The following is a 19,469-nucleotide window of genomic DNA, read 5'->3' as shown; positions in this document are numbered from 1 at the left end:
GTTACTTTAATAGTTAAAGGTTTGATAAAAAACATAAATTCTTTTAGTGAACATTTTATGTCATCTCAGTTCTGAAAAAAAAAAAATCACTGAAAGAAACTGACTCAAAGGTTAACTAAACTCAACAGCTAATATACTGCAAAACAAGTATTAAATAAAAGAGCGCAATTTAACACTTGAACACTTGATTCCTTCGTTGCAACTGTGTAAAATTTACAAGCCGACTTGGAGTAAAAAATTAGGGGTGTCAAAATTAATTGTTTCTTCAATGCATTATGATGCAGACGCGAACAATTCAGTAAAGGGTCAGTAATAATCATAACCAATTATTATGTACTGACGTCATTTATCACATATGCAATATAAGGCGGTTACTATGGTTATGGAGGTAAATACGAGTTATTAATTGATGATGATTCACCGCTTATGAGTTTGCTGGACAGTTTTTCACTGACAAGGAAGTACATCAGAACCCAGCTATGGAGAAAAGAAAGCTAAACTCTCTCTCTCTCTGTGGCTTAGGTATGTTTGTGAGGTAACGTTTTATCTCCTCTCTCGGCTGTTACAACAATATCGTTACTTGTGGATCTTGACACGAGCCTGTCTGCAGAGTGAGTCGCCACCGAGTCGCCGTTTATAATAGATCAGCTGATAGACACGGCCATTTAACATCAGTGTCTGTGTCACTGTTTGCTGAACACTGCCAGAGCCACATTAACTGTTAGAGCCAATTGCAGCCTTTTCTGTTGAGTGCGTGACCAATCATAGGCGTTTAAGAACGGTCAATGCTCAAAAGGTAAGCTGGATAACATTTACATCAGTTACATTTCTATAAATGTTCATGTTATTCATTATATATGTGTGTGTACTTAAGTTTTGTTTGATACAATAGAGTGTTTTCAAAAAGAGTATTTTCTTTGAGCAGGTAAAAGCAAAGGTACAGTACATATATCTGACTGATTGTAAAGGACATAATATGCAATATTTTGCAATATATTACTAATACTATATAAATATATTTAAAGATTTTAATACAAGAATTATTGTGTTGCTAAGTAAAATATCCATTTGTTAATGCACCATGATGCACCAACATATCAAACTAAACCAAATCGATGGCATGATAATTGTAACTGAATCGTGAAAACAGTGTAGGTTCACACCCCTAGTGAAAATTGTTTTTTTAGTATAAAAACTACACCAAATTATTTGTTAAAAGTAAAAAAAAGAAATTCTGATTTTTTTTACTTTCTCTTTTTTTCTTACTCTAATATTTCTATTATTTTTAGACAATGAAAAGAAGTGAAACTTACCCAAACACAACTAAATAGTGTTAAAACTACACTCAGAATATTCACATTCCATTCACATGTATTAGAGGCAGCAAATGTAAACTAATATGTTTTTTTCCATTTATAAATCATGTTAAAATTACAAAATTGACATACCTTTTTTACCCATTTTTGTAATTAATCCAAAGCACTGTTTATTAGTGTACAAAATCCAACAGCATATTGTGATCATTAGAGCTGTCACTCATCACACTGATGCTAATGCAAGATGATCTCACTGCCTCGCAACAACAACATACTGTGATCAGATGAGATCATTGCTTCATATCCAGCAGACTCCACATGTAAAGATGCACAATCATCAATCTGTGTGTGTGCTAAAACAGCCAGCTGGCAAATATTGCACCAGCTTCAAACACAGACAGCAAGAGCTCACAGTTTTTGATGGTTTCAGTTGGCAAACACCATAGAGACCATGTTAAAAAAGAAAAATCCCAAAAATTATACACTTTAAATAAAAAAAGTAGTTATTTTCAAATTAAAAGTTGGCGTAGCTTGATATTTAGAGGTGCTTTCTGTTTATTTATGCATTTTGCATTACCGGAGCTTGATCTCTTCCATGACTGTTTACAGTGTGAATAATAATACATTGGAGAATATATAAATACAAAATATATAAATATACATTTAAAGTCTAGCATTTAAAAGATTGTCGTCGGTCAGATTTACATTGTTTAAGGAAGTCTCTTTAGCTGGCCAAGGCTGTATTTATTTAACTATTATAACAACTAAATAAGCATTTTATATTTGGATATATTTTATATACAGTTTATTCCTGTGCAAAGCTAAATTGTCTTAAATTTCACATAATCCTTATCCAGAAATCATCCTACTATGATGATCCGGTATTTAAAGAAACAGCACTTATTATTACAATCAATGTTTGACAATTAATCTGCAACTTTTAGGCTGCATTTACACTCTCATGTGGCACAGATCTTATATGGCCCATGTACCTGTAAGCAGGAACAAAAAAAAAAAAATCACATGGATTCCGATTTACTCAATTTAGATTCAGGCCTTGTTCATATGTGGAAACTTATTCGATATGAATCAGATCTGTGTTCTCGTGTCTGCAGTGTAAGCAGGTAGATTGGGTTTTCACCTGTCAATGCGAGCTGTGCGTGATTACAAACCCTAGTGAATGATGTCAACTCTGACACTTGAATTTCAGCACAGACTTCAGCAGAGTCGCAAACCTTAAACCTCATATACTAGAACAAAAAAACTATAGTGTACAAAAAGTTAGTAGAACAAGTATTTAAGCATGTTAACGAGGGGCAACGTCTGCAACGTAAACAAAACTAAAATTGTTTCATAAATCATGTTAATACATCATGCCATGCTAATGACATTAAGATATCTACTGGTTTAAAAAAGCCTAGATTAAAAGCCAAATAAATTTTTTTCCGCCATAAACTGTTGTAAAAGAACTTGTCAAAAAGAATTTGAAAAAAGGAAACTCTCCGAACAGATTAAATACAGGAATGGAGAAAAGAGCGCTCTTTAATTATCAGCTGTCAGCCAGCGCCCGCTCTTATTTTTCTGGTCATTGCGTCTTTGCCGTGTCTAGTGTAAATGCAGACAATCGCATACGAGTCACGTTTAAAACATGATGTAAGCGGGTCGTTAAAAAAAATCAGATATAGTCACAAAATCGGATTTGACCATCAAGATGTGGAGTGTAAATGCAGCCTTAGATGAAACTGTGACACCTTTTTTACATGATTCTGTGATTAATTAAGTCTAAAATAGCAGTTATTAATTAAACAATAAATCTTGTTTAACGTAATGAATGAGTTTACTGTCCATTTTGATTAAACAAATACATCATGACAAACTTTAATCTAATCACAGAAAGTAATTAACAAATAACTAAATGAAATTTTACCAAGCTGAAATATATGAAATAAATATTAATTTTTTTTTTTTTAAGGTAAGTGGCTGCAAAAAAAACTTATAGACCATTTTGAGGGATGTAAACAATAAGAATGGTCCTAATGTATCTTCGGTTTTACATTTTTAATTTCCATAGCTTCAGAGAATCCAAAAAATCCCTATTTAACATGAAAACAGCATTGAATTGCCTCTTGTTAGTTATAAAATAGTATGATGACAAGCAGGAAATGTTCAAGGGTGAATGACATCACCACATTGAAATGGTCCATATGGGCTGAATATAAACAAACTAATTAAGTTGAACATTACCATAATTAATTAGCATGTTTAAAAAAATAAGCCCGTATAAATTGTTTGCAACTACTTACCTTAAATAAATTGACAATCCAATGCATCATTTTTTTCAATGTGTGTGTGTATGTGTGTGTGTGTGTGTGTGCATGGGTGTTTGAAAATCAAAAACGCAAATGCATGAATATAACATCTACATGATTGCTAAAGATGCATCAACAAATGCCAGGTGGTAAGATTTTCTCACTTGAGGCTCTCCTGTGAGCTTGAGGAGGAGCGGTCCGACTGCGGTAGAGACACTATACTGTCCGAACTCTTCAGGTGAGACTGGAGGGCCTTCTGATAGGTCGACTCCAACGCCTGAAACAGGTGCTCCGCCTCCCGACTGAAATGGCCATGGAATCCCCAATAACACCTAGAAAACAAATAGACAACTCTTACACAAAAGCCGAAAAATGACCAAAACGTAAACAAATGTGAAATGAATAATCATCTATCTATCTATCTATCTATCTATCTATCTATCTATCTATCTATCTATCTATCTATCTATCTATCTATCTATCTATCTATCGATCGATCGATCGATCGATCGATCGATCGATCGATCGATCTATCTATCTATCGATCTATCTATCTATCTATCTATCTATCTATCTATCTATCTATCTATCTATCTATCTATCTATCTATCTATCTATCTATATATATATGCATGAATAAATGCATGAAGGTCTCAAAATACTGTTAGTTTAATATCTAACCAAAGACCAATAATACATTTAATAATAAATATATTTAATAATAAATGTATGAATCTCCATAAGTTGGTGCTTTATTCCACTGTGGTGACCCCTGATTAATAAAGGGACTATGCCGAAAAGAAAATTAATGAACAAATATTTAATAGTAAATGCATAAACCTCCCAATATACTGTTAATTTAATGTCTAACCAAAAACCAATAATATATTTTATAATAAATATATCTAATAACAAATGCATGTGCTAAATGCATAATCGTATTAAATACTAAATGCATGAATCTCCCAAAGTACCTTTCATTTAATATCTAATCAAAGACTCTACAATATACAAAAGAAGAATATACAAAAATATACAAAAGAAGAGAATATAGAAAAAATAAGAGGCAAACCGACTTACTTTCTGGCCACAGATCTGGCCTCTGAGTCAGCATCATGGATCCCCTTCTTGATGGTCTCGGTGAGAACCGCCACATGCCTGGGATAGTAGGGAAACATGATGAATGCGGTTTCAGATGCAACAGTCAATTCACTTTGTCTCCTTTGAAACTTTCTGGACCAGACGGCAAAGCTTTTTTCACACTTCTCTCTAAAGGCGGCACAGTTGGAAAGAGGATAAGGGGAGTCCAGACCGCCTTATAAAAGAGCCCCTGGCTATATTGCCATGGAAACAACTGGGACGCATGGTTGCCACACTATCCCTGGCTCATCAATTCAACCCGCGAAAAAGAATCATCAGTTGCGCGTTCAGCCGAGCTTTGATAAGTAATACACGTTTTCGCCAGTTAAATGTCAGGAAAGAGGAGGGGTGCTCTTGAGTAGAAGTAAACACAAATTCATGTGCATACCGAGTTTTCTGAGAAACATCCTGAGCAAAAAGTACTTAAGAATAACTAATGTCTTCATTATCAATACAAACTTATCAATATAAATTATTGAATTAATTGAAATAAAAAGTGTTAATACTTATTACTTTTATTAATAATGTACATTAGTTATTGATGAGCATAAATATTCAGTAAAAATGCACCGAAATGACAATTCTAGGCTGGAACTGAAAATTCTAGATGGGCTTGGCTAAGAGTTTTTAAATCAACAACATGCTAATAAAATAAAAAGTAATTTCTCTCTTTCAGACAAAACCTGAAAATGGCATCTTCAGAGTAACTAATGTCTTCATTATCAATACAAATTGACAGATACTTTTTCCACTCACCTCTCTAGAGTGTGTGTCTGCCATTCTTGCAATAACAGGTCTAAAAACTCGTAACATCGTCTGATGAGTGAAAATGAAGATGCTTTTTATTAGGAGACAAGACACTTTTAATAATTAAAACAATGGCAAAGATTTGCATTTAAAGTTAAACCTCTGTCAGGGATGCTTAGCTTACCGTCGAACAGCCACGGATTTAGAAGTGCAGTTGCTGGTGATGATCGGGATAAGGCGAGGGAAGTGTGTATGCTGAGAAGGACAAAAATGTGCAGTATTAAATGTTGGTATTAGAATAAAATAAAATAGAAAATAAATAAAATTAAATAAAAAATATATAAATAAATAAATGTAAAAAATACAATAAAAATTATTAAATAAACAATAATAAAAAATTAAAAATAACAAAAATAAAAAATAATAAATACAATTTTAAAAACTTACATAAAAAATGTATATAAAAAAAATCAAAAATACAATTTTAAAAATGTTACTAAATAAACAATTATATTAAATAAAATTAATAATAAAATAAAAAATAACAAATAGAAAATACAATTTAAAAAATTTTATTAAATAAAAAATTATATATAAAAAAATAAATAAATACAATTTAAAAATGATATTAAATTAACAATTATATAAAAAATTTAAAATAAATAAATAAATAATAAATAAAAATACAATTAAAAAATTGTTTTAACTAAAAAAAATTATATAAAAGAAAAAATAAAATGAGTATAGTATCAGTAAAAAGTAAAGTAAAAATTTGCAATAATGTAAAAAGAGATCAGTTAAAATATAAAGCTGAATATTCAGCAGACATCCAAACCTTAATTAGATGCTTCTGAAACCATTTCAATATGATTATTTTTTTAGCTCACAAAAGATTTCTAATTATTATCAGTGACAAAGAAGTTGTTTTGCTGATTTTTGTCTTTATGAAAAGCATGAATGGCGTTTTAGTATCATTATTGATCTAAAGTTTATATAAAAACTTTGGTAAGTTTAATGTCACTTTTTTTTCAAATGAATAGTGTCATTGCTGACTAAAAGGGATTATTAAATAAACAATCCCTTAATAAAAGTAATTATTAAGTTACTGAGTTGTTAACAAAGCATCCTAGTAAAACTGAGTTATCTTAAGTAAGGGGAGAATAGTGTCTATGTAAAATTAGTTTGTTTCCTACAGTACTTTGTTAGTTTGCTGCTGAATATATAGACAGCAGACGGTTCACTGGGTTTTAGAGTTATTGTGTCGATTATTTTTAGAAAATACTTTTAATGTGAAGAAAAAATAAAATAATAATTATAATTACAACTCACTCGTAAGATGAGGCGGATGGCAGCCACTCCAGATGTGGCCATAACTTTGGCGCTGTTGGGCACCAAGTTGAGCAGCGTCGGCATGATGCTTTCAGCCCCGTGATCAAATTTATTCCCCAGCAATGAAGACAGATGCCTGAGGGATGGCAAAACCCACCAATCAACAAGACACAAATATGAAGATGCGTAAACTTCTGGTCTAGATGGGAATGAATCAAATTTGGGTGACATTAAGACATGGAAGTTGTTTAGATATCCATCAAGCGGCTGCACTTTAGCAGAGGAGCTGTCCTGCACGCTCCAGTCAGCTCTGTTACACTTCATTAGAAACACATTAAGAGCCAGAATAATTAAAGAGCCGTGCTCAATCACAGAGACATGCACAACAGCTCCATCTACCCCTCTAAACAGCACTATTAAAAGCTGTAACCTGATGATATTTGAAACAGAACTTACAGCAGAGTGTGATAAAGTGCCTTTAAGACAGGATTTGTGATAAATTGGCCTTGTTGTTGAAGTGTGTCTTTGATCAGCACACATCAAAATGCGGCTTTTAACCAACTGACTGTAAACAAGCTGTAATTTTGGCAGTGTTTGTCACACCTAATTTTTTAACAAAGATTTAAAGAAGAGTGTCTTTATACCCTAATGTGATGCAGGCCTCTCGAACCACTTGCGACCGAAGATCTTTAGCCGACATCTTGAAGGCACCTTCTAAAAGTCGTAGCTGTTGAATGAAACCCTCATGTTCAGTCGCACCAGCCATAAGCAGTGAGCGCATTTTCTTCAACTAAACACGTGGAGAAAAAAAAAAGTTCCTTCAATGACATGCGGAAGACACATTCTTCAAGCTGGAGTATGTAGATCTGCATTCACTTACAGCAGTGACGCGGTGCTCCCAGTCTTGTTTGTCATCCGACAGAATTTCCCGAATCTTATTTAAGGAATCCTCCAACTCTTTACTGGAATATATCTGAGCATGAAGTGCATTCATGTTAATTACTCACTTAATCAATTTGTGAACTATCTAACTAACAAATCAACATGAGCTATCTTGTTTAAGGAATCCTTCAATTCCTTACTGGAATACATTTAAACATGAAGAGCATGATTATTTATTACTTAAATGGAAGAAGGAAACAGAATGTGATTTTCAATTTAAGATACATTACCTGCACTGCAGGTACATCTTCAAAAGCCTTGATAAAATCCTCTTCATCCAAAGCTCCTGCACTAGCACCATCCTTTCCTGAGGGGACACATTCACTTCATTAAAACTGATTTGAATAATTAAAATAATTAAAAAACTTTAATACCAAATGTAAGAAAATTAAAAATGAGCTAAATCTACTAATAATTTGAATACAATATAATAAACCAATTAATACTTATAAAATAATTATACTTATTATTATAAATTATAATCATTAGTAAATTAAATATTAATTATAAGACATTGTAATAGCTCAATTAATTTAGCTGCACATTCGTTAATAGTTATAAGCATATATATTATGCTATATTAAGTAAGAATGCACCGATATGAAAATTCTGGGGTGAAAATTCTAGATTGGCACTTGACTCAAACCAAAGCCAAAAATGCTTTGCAATAATTATTTGTCATTTTATTAAACAATATTATTTTGGAAGAGTTTTTAAATTGAATTCAATAAGTTAATAAAATAAAAAGCATTTTTTTTTACTCTTTCGGACAAACTAAAAATTCCATTATCGATGGATAATTTGGAGTGAAAATGTGATGCATCCCTAATATTCAGAAACTAAATAAAAAAATGCCTAGAAGCATTTAAGTATGTCTCTATCGAATACTTCATTCAAATAAATCTTGCTTTAACTAATATATATATATTTACAGGGCTTGACATTAACACCCACCAGCCAAATGCGGGTAGATTTCAGCTTTTAGAGAAACACTCCCACTAGCCACTTTGGCTGGTTGAAAATGTTTTAATGGCAGTTTTCCTAAAAGCAGGGTTCGACACCAAGGATGGCTCAATATGCGTGCAAATGTGATTTTAAAATAAAGATGCAGCATGACGGACAAAAATAGTGTTTGCTCGAGCAAATGAAAGCAGGTAAATACCGAATGAAAGGATATCACGGTTCTAAAAGCGTGCATGCTCCCGTTTTCTGGAGCAAATCAGCCGTGCTGCGTTCAGTTCTCTTTAAAATAAACTGGACAAAAAGCGATGCTCATGCACCCACAGTCTTGCTGCTCTCAAGAGCTCCAGATGATTTTAAAAATGTTAGTTTGCAACCAACACCAGTTGCCACTTTTGCTTTAACCATTTTTTTGAACATATTATTATTGGCCTTACCATATGCATGCAATCATATTTTCACACACAGTAGGCCTATGTTTTTCACCTGCTTTCTTTTGCTAACAGTTATTTTTATTAATATGGTTTAATTACCATTTTTTGCAATAGCATTGTTTTAAAAGGAGAATAACTCCCCAGATATATGTGTAGTTAACTGGTGATCTGAGAGACCAAGCCATTGTTTTATACACATGGAAATAATTTTTTTTAAATGTCAATTATTTGTTTTGTTTTTTTAAGAAAAAAATGTTGAATAAAAAGTGCACCTATACAGCTATATTTTACTTTTTTTGACACATTGTGGCTAAGAAATATTTAATTATTTTTGGTTTGGTCAGAGAAAATGGTGATAAAATTTGAGAAAATAAATATTTAGTGTCGAGCCTTAAAAGTCATGTGAAATAAAACTAATTGCAATGCGACACTATGAAACCTTAAACCATTTGCTCATTCTTATTGAGTAAGCTTATACACAACACACAAAAAAGAAATCAATGAGAGAAAGCATGTGGAAAAACACAAAATCTAAATCAAGTAATTTTACAATGCCAAAGTCAACTTTTATGTATGTGATATATATTTTCCCCTTTATTTATATATATATGTGTGTGTGTGTGTATATATATATATATGTATATATATATATATGACAGAATGTTGTGTTATGTATTCATTTAATTCTTAAATCCTCCTGCACATATGCATGTGTGTGTGCCTTCTATTTAAACCCATCACGTAAGCAAGATGTGTGTAACATGAAAACCAGAGTTGAATTCATCAAAGACTGTTATATAATGTAGAATCTGCAGTGCTGCCTCTTCACCAGCCATCACAGTGCTTATGCATTTCACTCATTTCTCACTATTCTCATTCCACTTGGTTGAACAACAAGATTTTCAACATAATCTTTTAGAAAACAATTACATTTCTCCATGTTCGGCATGCATATCAGAGAAAGTGCTGAGCTGTAGTAACTGTGGTCTTACCTGCAGCCCTGGATCCAGAGGCAGAACTGGGTCGTCTCATTGAGCCCATGCTGCCTCCTCTCCTGCTGCTGGAGAAGCCCTTAGAAGAGGAAGAGGAGGAGGACCTGCCCCCGTCCACTGAGTCCTCGTCATCAAAGTTCTTATCTGTATGGGGACACAAGCATAGTTGAGCAAGAATCCTCAAATATGTTCACTTTTGGTCACAAAGACAGGTCATCGTCAGTCTGGAAGTGCAAATATTACATTTATGAAGTTGACTCATTCTGGCTTAATAGACTTAAAGGGATAATTAGTTTCCACCCCCCCACCCCCTCCAAAGCTGTTTGAGTTTCTTCTGTTGCATTCATAAATTCAGCTTAATGGATAATACTGCTCAATTGATGAAGAATGTTGGGATCACTTTTTAATGTCAATGGCTACCAGTTTCCAACATTTTTCAAAGTATCTTCCTTTTGTGGAACCACTTTATGGAGAGTAAACTCGTCAGTAAAATTTGTTTTTTAATTTTGGTAAAATTTAGTTTTTTAACTATCCCTTTAAGAAATCCCTGTATACTCAACCGGATGTGTATCTTAAGGCGTGTTCAGATGTAGGGCTGCACAATGTTTCAAAAAAAGCTTGAATAGCTCTATTTGGGTGGTTGGGTGGAGGGAGCGGGGGGAGGGGGGGGGGTTATTAATTTAGACTGATTTGGAATTACTCTGGATGTGAATCATGCTTTTAACATAATAAAAAATTTAAAAGCATAGAAAAATACAATAAAGCAAGAGTGCGTTATGGTTTTCCGGGGAGTCAACCAGTGTTCAGGTACAGAAATGGAATAATCATATGTACAATAACACTGTATAGTAGTAATTGTACAAATTATTAATTACTCCCAGGGCCATTTATATCGAAGTTGATATTTAGCCGCGCCATATTGGTGCTTAATAACATCAAATTTTTTATGAGGTGAGTTGTTAGCCCAACGCTCAACCCCCCAATCTGGAAGACCTGGGGCCTCATGTATCAACGGTGCGTACGCACAAAAACTTTGCGTACACCAGGTTTCACGCTCAGAATCGCTCACGTTTGGGTTTACTAACGATGAAATGAACGTGAGAATGTGCGCAGCTCCACTCCAACTTCATGGCTGGCGTACGCACATTTTTTGTGCGTGTCTGTTTTATTTCCATTGGCGACTCCTAGAGGCAGTTGTGTTAAATTGCACTCTACAAAGTGTCTTTGAGCCGTGCAATGGCAGCTGTATGAGACGGGTTCATCTAGCAGGTATATAAGGTTTCCATACCATACAGTAGGGCTGTGCAATTAATCGAAAATCTGATTTCGATTTTGGCTTTTAACGATTATGAAAAACCATTAATCGAGATAACCGATTATTCCATCATGTACCACCCCCTTTTCAATTTGTACACGTGTGAAAACTCTTTGCCTCTGCAAAGCTCAGTTCTACGTGAATATGACTAAAAGCATGTGCTGTAATGTAACTTTTGCAGCACGGGATGCGCATCATTCATAATTTTAAAAGTGCAAAAGAGCACTTGCTGTTTTGTGTGTGCGCGCCGTGTCTGGCCTCAGACAGGTAGAGTGTGTATGTGTGTTTGGGCGCGCGCCGCGCTTAGCCTCGGACAGCAGATCGCACACACATCTAATGTGATCTTAATGTGAGCGCTTTAATGGTCAAATACATGCACATTTGTGTCAGAGCGCGGTGTTTATTGATTATTCATATTAACCCCCATTTGTGTAATAAACTAACAAGTTGAGAATCAAAAGACACGCGAAAGAGAAACCATATCAGAGCCGCACTATTCTTAAAAAGACACTATTCTTAAAGTGCGATATTCCTGCTGCTGCCGACTGTTTTTATTATTAATCAATAATAAAATCAAAAATACAGTGAATATGCTTAAAGCACAATTTAAACAACAGACTTAATAACTCATTTCTAAAAACTGATTACTTTTATCTTTGCTATGATGACAGCACATTATATTTTACACATTATATTTATAAATATTCTTCAAGATACTAGTATTCAGTGACATTCAAAGGCTTAATTTGGGTAAATAGATAAGTCATTGAATAACAGTAGTTTCTTCTACACACAAATCAAACATATATATTGCTTAAAGGGCCTAATAATATCGAGCTATTAAAATAGGTTTCAAAATATTCAAACCTGCTTTTATTCTAGCTGAAATAAAACAAATATGCCTTTCTACAGAAGAAAATTTTTTTATAGGAAATACTGTTAAAAAAAAACCCTCTGTTAACATTATTTGGGAAATATTTATATTGAATAATTTTGACTTCAACTGATAATCGTTTTGAATAATCGTGATTACAATTATGACCAAAATAATCGTGATTATGATTTTTCCCATAATCGAGCAGCCCTACCATACAGTTGACCAGCCAATCATTAAAGCGCAATTTGCAGCAATTGCCGGTTTTCCCAATGTAATTCTACTGCACGCACATTGCTATAAAGGCACTATCTGAAGATGAATTTGCAAGCGTGAATCAGAAACATTTCAAATCAATAAATGTGCAAATAAAATATGATGCTTATTAATGATTCCTTAATGATTCCTGCTTGTCTTCCTCATGATAAATAGTAGACAAAATCTGATATGTAGCTGGGAGAAAAAAAAAGAAGAAGAATTCATCAGGCGCTGGATTCGAATCGAGTTCATGCTCAAACGTGTCAAAACATGTTACCATGCGTTTTACGAGCTACGCCACCCAGACTGTTAAGGGCACTACAACATTTTGCACTTATACATCTCACTATTTTTTTTTTATCCACTTAGTGTGCGATGTTCAGATTTAACTGTTAACCGCATCAGCTAAACTCTCCCCACTCTATTTTTTTTTTTGTTATTAATTTCGGAGGACAAACTTGCGAATAACACAGTTTTTCTCCAGTCTACCTCCGAAAGGAGCACCTTCAATTCACATTCTGTTCAAAGTTTCTCCTTTTGCTTGCTTTTGCCATTGCTTTTTCGTTGGGTTTTGCCAAAGTGGAGTCATTAGCATATTCATAGAAGGGAGGAGGCAGGGAGGGGTTTTGCGCTCGTGCATGTTGGGCTCAGTTTCACGTTCATTCGGATGTACAAAGAATATGCGTGGGATTCGGGGTACGCAGTGTTTCACACATCTGAATTTTTTTCTGCGTACGCACATTTACAGCTTTATGTGTACGCAATGTTTTAGTATGATTTCCGTGCAAGTCTTCGTACATGAGGCCTCAGGACATACACACATACACCACGGTCAATTTAGCTTGTAAAATTCACCTACAGCACATGTCTTTGGACTGTGGAGGAAGCCAGCGGTTTTATAAATAATAAAACAAAATAAATCTTTATTTATGTTACAATCGGTACAATTTCTTATGCCTGAATGTGTTAAATTTGCACAGCCAGAGGCCTTAAAACAGTCTTATAGTTGAACTCTGCAGTGACTCCACAAAATGTCATGTTTTCTGAACTATAGCTCTTGCTCAACTAATCAAAACATTTAAATTTAAAATTGCACATCCTGCAATGTAGCTATTGCAGATGCACACATTGCAATATCGAGGTTGAAAGAATATCATGCAATCCAATTCAGAAGTTAACACAAATGTCAAGCTGATTAATCATACCTTACAGAGCATACAAGAAGTAACAACACAAGATACAATGTCTTCCTGAGAAAACAAGGGAACGATCACGTTTACTTTTCCCAAGGGTCATCATTTCATCACCAATTACTAATTATCTATATCCAGGGTTCAACGCTAAGGATTTTTTATACGGGTCCGATCGGGCCATTGGTTGAGATTTTTACTTGCCCTGCCAAAATTTTCACTGGCCCCACCAAAAAAAAAAAAAAAACTAAAAAGTTAATAGCTATTTCTTAGCCACATATTTTAAATAATGGCAAAATTATGCCTGTGAATCTAGAATTTAAACATTTTAAATATGTTAATAAATGTATAATGAGCAAAATTCAAGATTTTATGCTAATGAAAGAGCAGTATTAAAAATGTGCTGGTATTTTAATGCAATTCTAAATAATTTTTATAAAAATGGCTTGCCAAACTGACAACAGTTTTTTTTTTTTTTTTTTTCAGTTTCTTAATTTTGTTCCCATGTAATTGTCTGCTTTTAAGACTTTAGAAACAGACATTTTCTTTTAGCCTCATTGTTTAATTTTGCCGCCATGTTGCCATCTTTTCGCTGTACTGGTTGTTACCACGTTACTAAAAAAAAAATAATATAAAAAAATTAAAAACGTGCTCAACGTTACTGGCCGATAGGGGCCAGTAACAATCCTGTCTACTGTCCCAAGTGTGCCCCGGGCCACCGGGCAGTCCTCATTGTTGAGCCCTGATATCTATGATCATAATACCATGCCAACCTACATGTTTTAACTAGTACAATCCCCCATCCTAACTAAGAATGTTGATCCTAAGTGCTCATTTACACCAAATGCATCTTTGCTATAAACAGAAGCTCACAACAATTGCACCGCCTCCTAGCTGTTCTCATTGGTCCACTGCTTTTGGACCTGACATTGATGAGCTGAGCTGCGTGTGTAAAGTTGAAGATCTTACGACTTCAAGCGGTGTCTAAAAGCCTGCACAGGCGCAAACATAAAAGCATTCTGTGTGAACGGTCCCTCAAAGAATGTTAAAAACAAACAGCAGCCTTGACTTCCATAGTATGCTTTTTTGTGAACGGCTGCTGGTGTGGATAGGTAGTCACTTTCTTAGGTAGTCACTTAGGTAATAGTTAATCAGCTTTCTTATGTTTACAATCACTCTTATTGGTTGGCGATTATTGTTTCGCGTGCAGTGAGCAGCGAAAATAATTGATGGCATAGTGGACTACCTAAAAAATATTCGATTTTCAAAATGGCAGAGGAAGTCAAGCCTTTATTATTATTATTATTTTTTTAAACCGGGAGTAAATCTAATAATGAGCCTGATCAAAAGAGATCTCGAGAAGATGAAACTGCACCCCTAGATTAGGATAGCGGGAGACAAAAGCAAAACAATCTCAAGTCAGACAGAAATCCTGACAGAAAAGGTAACTGTGGGTTTTTCTTGAGGATTAGACAGAGTGAGTCATTATTGCTATGCACAAATAGTGAAGTGAACTGAATGTCAGTGGTGTTAGTAAACTGAATAGTGAGGTTTTATGGAAGGGGGAGTAGATGAGAAGGAAATTTTCATTTTTAACTGAACTATCCCTTTAAGGACATTATTTTTGTTCAAACGTGATGGCAACCATTTTGGAGAAAGGTTTAAAGCAGGTTATAGTTTAGAACGCATCTATAAGGTAATTCATACATAGATGAATCTGTGAAGGACTATGGAAGTCAAAAACGAGAGGATGTTAACACATTCCAGCAGTCTGAGAGGAAGGGGTGGCACACCAATCTTTCTGAACAGGAAGGAGCTACAGGATAAATCTGTGGCCTGATTCTTTCAGCACACTAGTGCCTGTCCTGCAGTTGGGTTCAATTAAATGTCCTACAGATAAAAGCGAATAACAAATCAGCTTAAAGACTCAATCGTTAAGCATTCATTCATTCAATTCAGTGGAATTAGGATTATTTATAAAAACCATATAATTCTATAAAGCTTCACAGAAATATTATACATTTTAGAATTAAAATTTATTCAGCTTTTTGTCTTACATCTTTATTTAAATCACTGATGAACATTTTAAATCATTAAACTATTATGCGTAATTGGAAAATTGTCACAAAACTTGTAGTGTTTTTTTGTGTCTAGTTGTTTGGACTGCAAAGTGTTTGAGTTAATGTGCACAACGATTAAATCAGATCCTCACAATGCACCGATTATGTAATAATCCTGACAAGCTTACAGAGTGTACTGCAAACAAACCATTCATAACAAATCATGCCTGCTCAAGTGATAATGATTTACTTGCCATTTATTCAAGTGGCTCCAAACCTTTATAAGTTTGTGTTTAACAGCTCAAAGAATTTGAAAAAAGCAGAGGATGCATAAATAATTTTTGGGTGAACTGTCTCTAAAGATGAGGCAAGAAATAATTGAATTAATATTTGTGTTCCGTTCAGAGTCTAGCCTTTAGACTCCTAATAAAAATCACATAATAATTAGAATTTTTGTGATTACTGCGATAATTGTTACAACAAGAGGGTTTGAATACCTCTATTGTTTATCTGATGAGTCTAACAGCTTTAAGGTACCAAAAATGTAATAAATGCAATGGAAAAAATGCATTTCTTACTTAATATATTTACTTGATCTAAGATTTTTTTTTGATATTTAGACTAGAAACAAGGCAAAAACTTGCTTTGTGAAGAAATCACAAAAGAAATCAATCAAAACTAAGTTTTTCTTTAAAACGAGCAAAAATAGCTGCCAGTGGGGTTAGTAAAGTAATCTTGTTTTAGATAAACAAAAATTCTAGATTAAAAAAAACATTTTATATTACACACTATTCCTTTTTTGCTAATGAAGAATTACTGTGACATTTCAAGCATGGGATGGGTGGTGTGACGTAGCAGAGATCACCACATCTCCAATACAAACCTTACAATACAATACTTTGCTTACAATAACCATGTGCTTTTCACCATACACAATTCATCCACCAGGTTGGGGGCCATTTCTCAGCATTTCCCTGAAATAGGTTGTTCAGAGAGAATGACTGTGGGTGGTGAAACGCAGATGCAGTCCGCTCTAATTAAACCTGCTGGAATGTCTGCTGCAAGGTATGCTGACTGCTTAAAAATACAGCCCAATATCATTGGTGGGTAGTGGGGACAACAGAACTTGTGTATGTGTGTGTAAAACACCCAAATACAGCGCCGTCATGCCCTCAAAAGACATCTTTCATAAGAAAGCATGTGGGCAGAGAGCTATAGACAGTCACAAAGGCATCATTCACGATCCTTTGATATCAAAGTATCAATTTTAGCCAAAGCATGAGCAGCGAGTTCGATGTTTCATTTCACTTAATGACAACAATTTGCTTTGATTTGAGATCCAACCGAAGCAGGCCACCACCAACTCAACAATATGCTCCTTAACTCGCATAAATCAGCCAACAAAATTAAATGGTGCAACATAAAACTGCTGTGCAAATCAATCCAACAGCGAGCTATTTCTCATCTGAATAGCTGCATCTCACTTAGTGCAAAAATAGCTCGTCTGTATGGACTTATCCAGTTTTATAGAGCTTTAAGATTGTGAAAGGCACTTAGAGATTAAAGTGGCAACTTGTCAAATAAAATAACATGACAGACTTAGCCATAACTTACCAGAACTGGTTCTGACAACTTAGCCCTAACACACACATACACTTACTAAAGTTTAAAATTGGCATAAAATGGAAAAGTATCTTCCAAATACATATTGATCTTACAGTGAATTATACAGCCTTAGATGTATTTGTTGTGATATAAAAATGTTTGAACCTAGAGTGAAATGCCAGACATTGTTTACTATGCTTTCTTACAATTAAATGGAAGCTTGCATTCAGATCTGCCTCTATTCAATCAACTTCTGAAGAACAGAATTGATTTGACATTTTGTCATCATTGACTCAAACAAGAACATGAATTCTTTTTTTAATGCGCTTAAAAATCAAATAGCATTAACCGTGATAAAGAGAAATATAGTGTATAAGCAAGCAGTGTATACCATTATGGTACATTTGAGTCTTAGAATGACATATAAGAGCCCTCTAAACACTGTTTTGGTTAATAGGGTGTAATGGATCAGATTAATCTGTGGTCTGCGCGAGTCCTAATGCCCCAGTATAGTGAAAGGGACATCATACTATCAGTGGGCACAGTCTTTTGGATGAGACGTAAACCGAGGTCCAGACTCTCTGTGGTCATTGAAAATCCAAATAGTTGGTGTGTGGTAAGGGCACTGGCACAGTTGTCCAAGTGGATGCTGCACACTGGTGGTGGTGTGGTGAGAGCCCCCTCTCATGATTGTGAAGTGCTTTGAGTGTATGCCCATACATGATAAATGCGCTATAGAAATACACATTATATTACATCCGTAAAATGAACAATAAGTAATTGAGGTTTCTCAATGAAATGAGTAAGTAAACAACATAAGTCATGTTTCCATCCAACTATTTTTTGCGTATTTTATGGCCCGTTTCCACTGAGTGTTATGGTAAGGTTCGGTTTGGTACACTTTTATGGCCGTTTCCACTGTCAAAAGGTGAACCGAACCGTACCGTAACACTTTTTCGTCACCCTTTCGAAAGGGTACCAAACAAGAGAAATGGTACCAAAAGGCAGAGCTAGACGTGCAGCTGAACGCTATTAGTTTACAGAGATACGTCATTCGCTTATGCAACAAGCCAGAATGAAAACAAAAAAACCGCCATGTTTAAAATACACACACAGCCGAGAGATTACAGCGGAATTATAGATACATATAATAACGAGCCATGGTCGATCCGGGCTCAAACAAACCTTGTCATCGTCTTGATGAACAGCCACCTAGCCATGGAGTAGAGCAGAATCTACCCTGTGCCTCGTAGTTTTTTTACAAGCCAGTTTGAAGCACGAGCGGTTTTGTTGTTTTGAACCTAATTAAGGACGAAATGTGTGTAGCTTTTTGTTTAGTTGGTAACATATATTGGAAACTGTAAGGACTGTATGCATTCATATACGTTGCATTTATGTATTTATTTAATATAATTACAGACGTTAAAGTAGGCTATTTCACGTTGTCATTGATCTGCAGTTATAATCAAATCCTGTTCATAGAAAAGTTACTAATAAACATTTAGAAACAAGTATTTATGTGTGTAAAGCGTCTGTTTTGTAAGAAGTGCTTTGCATATGATATGTGAGCGACCTGTACAGCTTTATTGTAGACATTTCCTCGAGCGAGAACGATGCGACTAAAACTTTGTCATACACCACACCCAACAAACGGGTACCCTTAGTAGTGAAAACGCAAGCCTGATGAAGGTGACCCGTACCGACCCGAACCGTACTGTACCAGTCAATGGAAACGAGTCATTATAATAATCGCAAAAAAATATATAATTAATTGAAAATGCCCATAAAAATGTTTTATTCAATAAAAAATGTGAATAAACCATAATGAAAACACATTTGCCGATATCCTCTCGCCAAAAGTCCGTCATCAAAGTGGTTCACTATTATTACCTGCTAGAACTGTTGAGCTGTCTAGAGCTTCCAAAGAGCATTGCATAAGTCTAAAAGCCACCACGTTCATTGTGTTTCATCTTCTGAAGGCTTAAGTAATTCATTATA

General features: G+C 34.6%; 1 protein-coding gene across 51 annotated transcripts in view; it reads right to left on the bottom strand.

The window, feature by feature from the left end:
• The window catches only part of clasp1a (cytoplasmic linker associated protein 1a), a 127,975-nt gene that overhangs the window by 45,378 nt on the left and 63,128 nt on the right, over positions 1-19,469 (bottom strand). For all 51 annotated transcript variants that reach the window (XM_087266725.1, XM_087266723.1, XM_087266733.1 and 48 more), the window contains 9 exons: positions 10,170-10,313; positions 8,014-8,090; positions 7,722-7,814; positions 7,486-7,631; positions 6,842-6,977; positions 5,697-5,767; positions 5,522-5,581; positions 4,706-4,783; positions 3,790-3,957 (listed from right to left, as the gene is read on the bottom strand). In XM_087266725.1, coding sequence (XP_087122851.1) covers positions 3,790-3,957; positions 4,706-4,783; positions 5,522-5,581; positions 5,697-5,767; positions 6,842-6,977; positions 7,486-7,631; positions 7,722-7,814; positions 8,014-8,090; positions 10,170-10,313 — 973 coding nt within the window. The remainder of the gene's footprint in view (positions 1-3,789; positions 3,958-4,705; positions 4,784-5,521; positions 5,582-5,696; positions 5,768-6,841; positions 6,978-7,485; positions 7,632-7,721; positions 7,815-8,013; positions 8,091-10,169; positions 10,314-19,469) is intronic.

This window comes from Danio rerio, chromosome 9, assembly GCF_052040795.2.
Source record: "Danio rerio strain M-AB ecotype USA chromosome 9, GRCz13ab, whole genome shotgun sequence".
NCBI lineage: Eukaryota > Metazoa > Chordata > Actinopteri > Cypriniformes > Danionidae > Danio > Danio rerio.
This window is presented reverse-complemented; position numbering and strand designations above follow the sequence as displayed.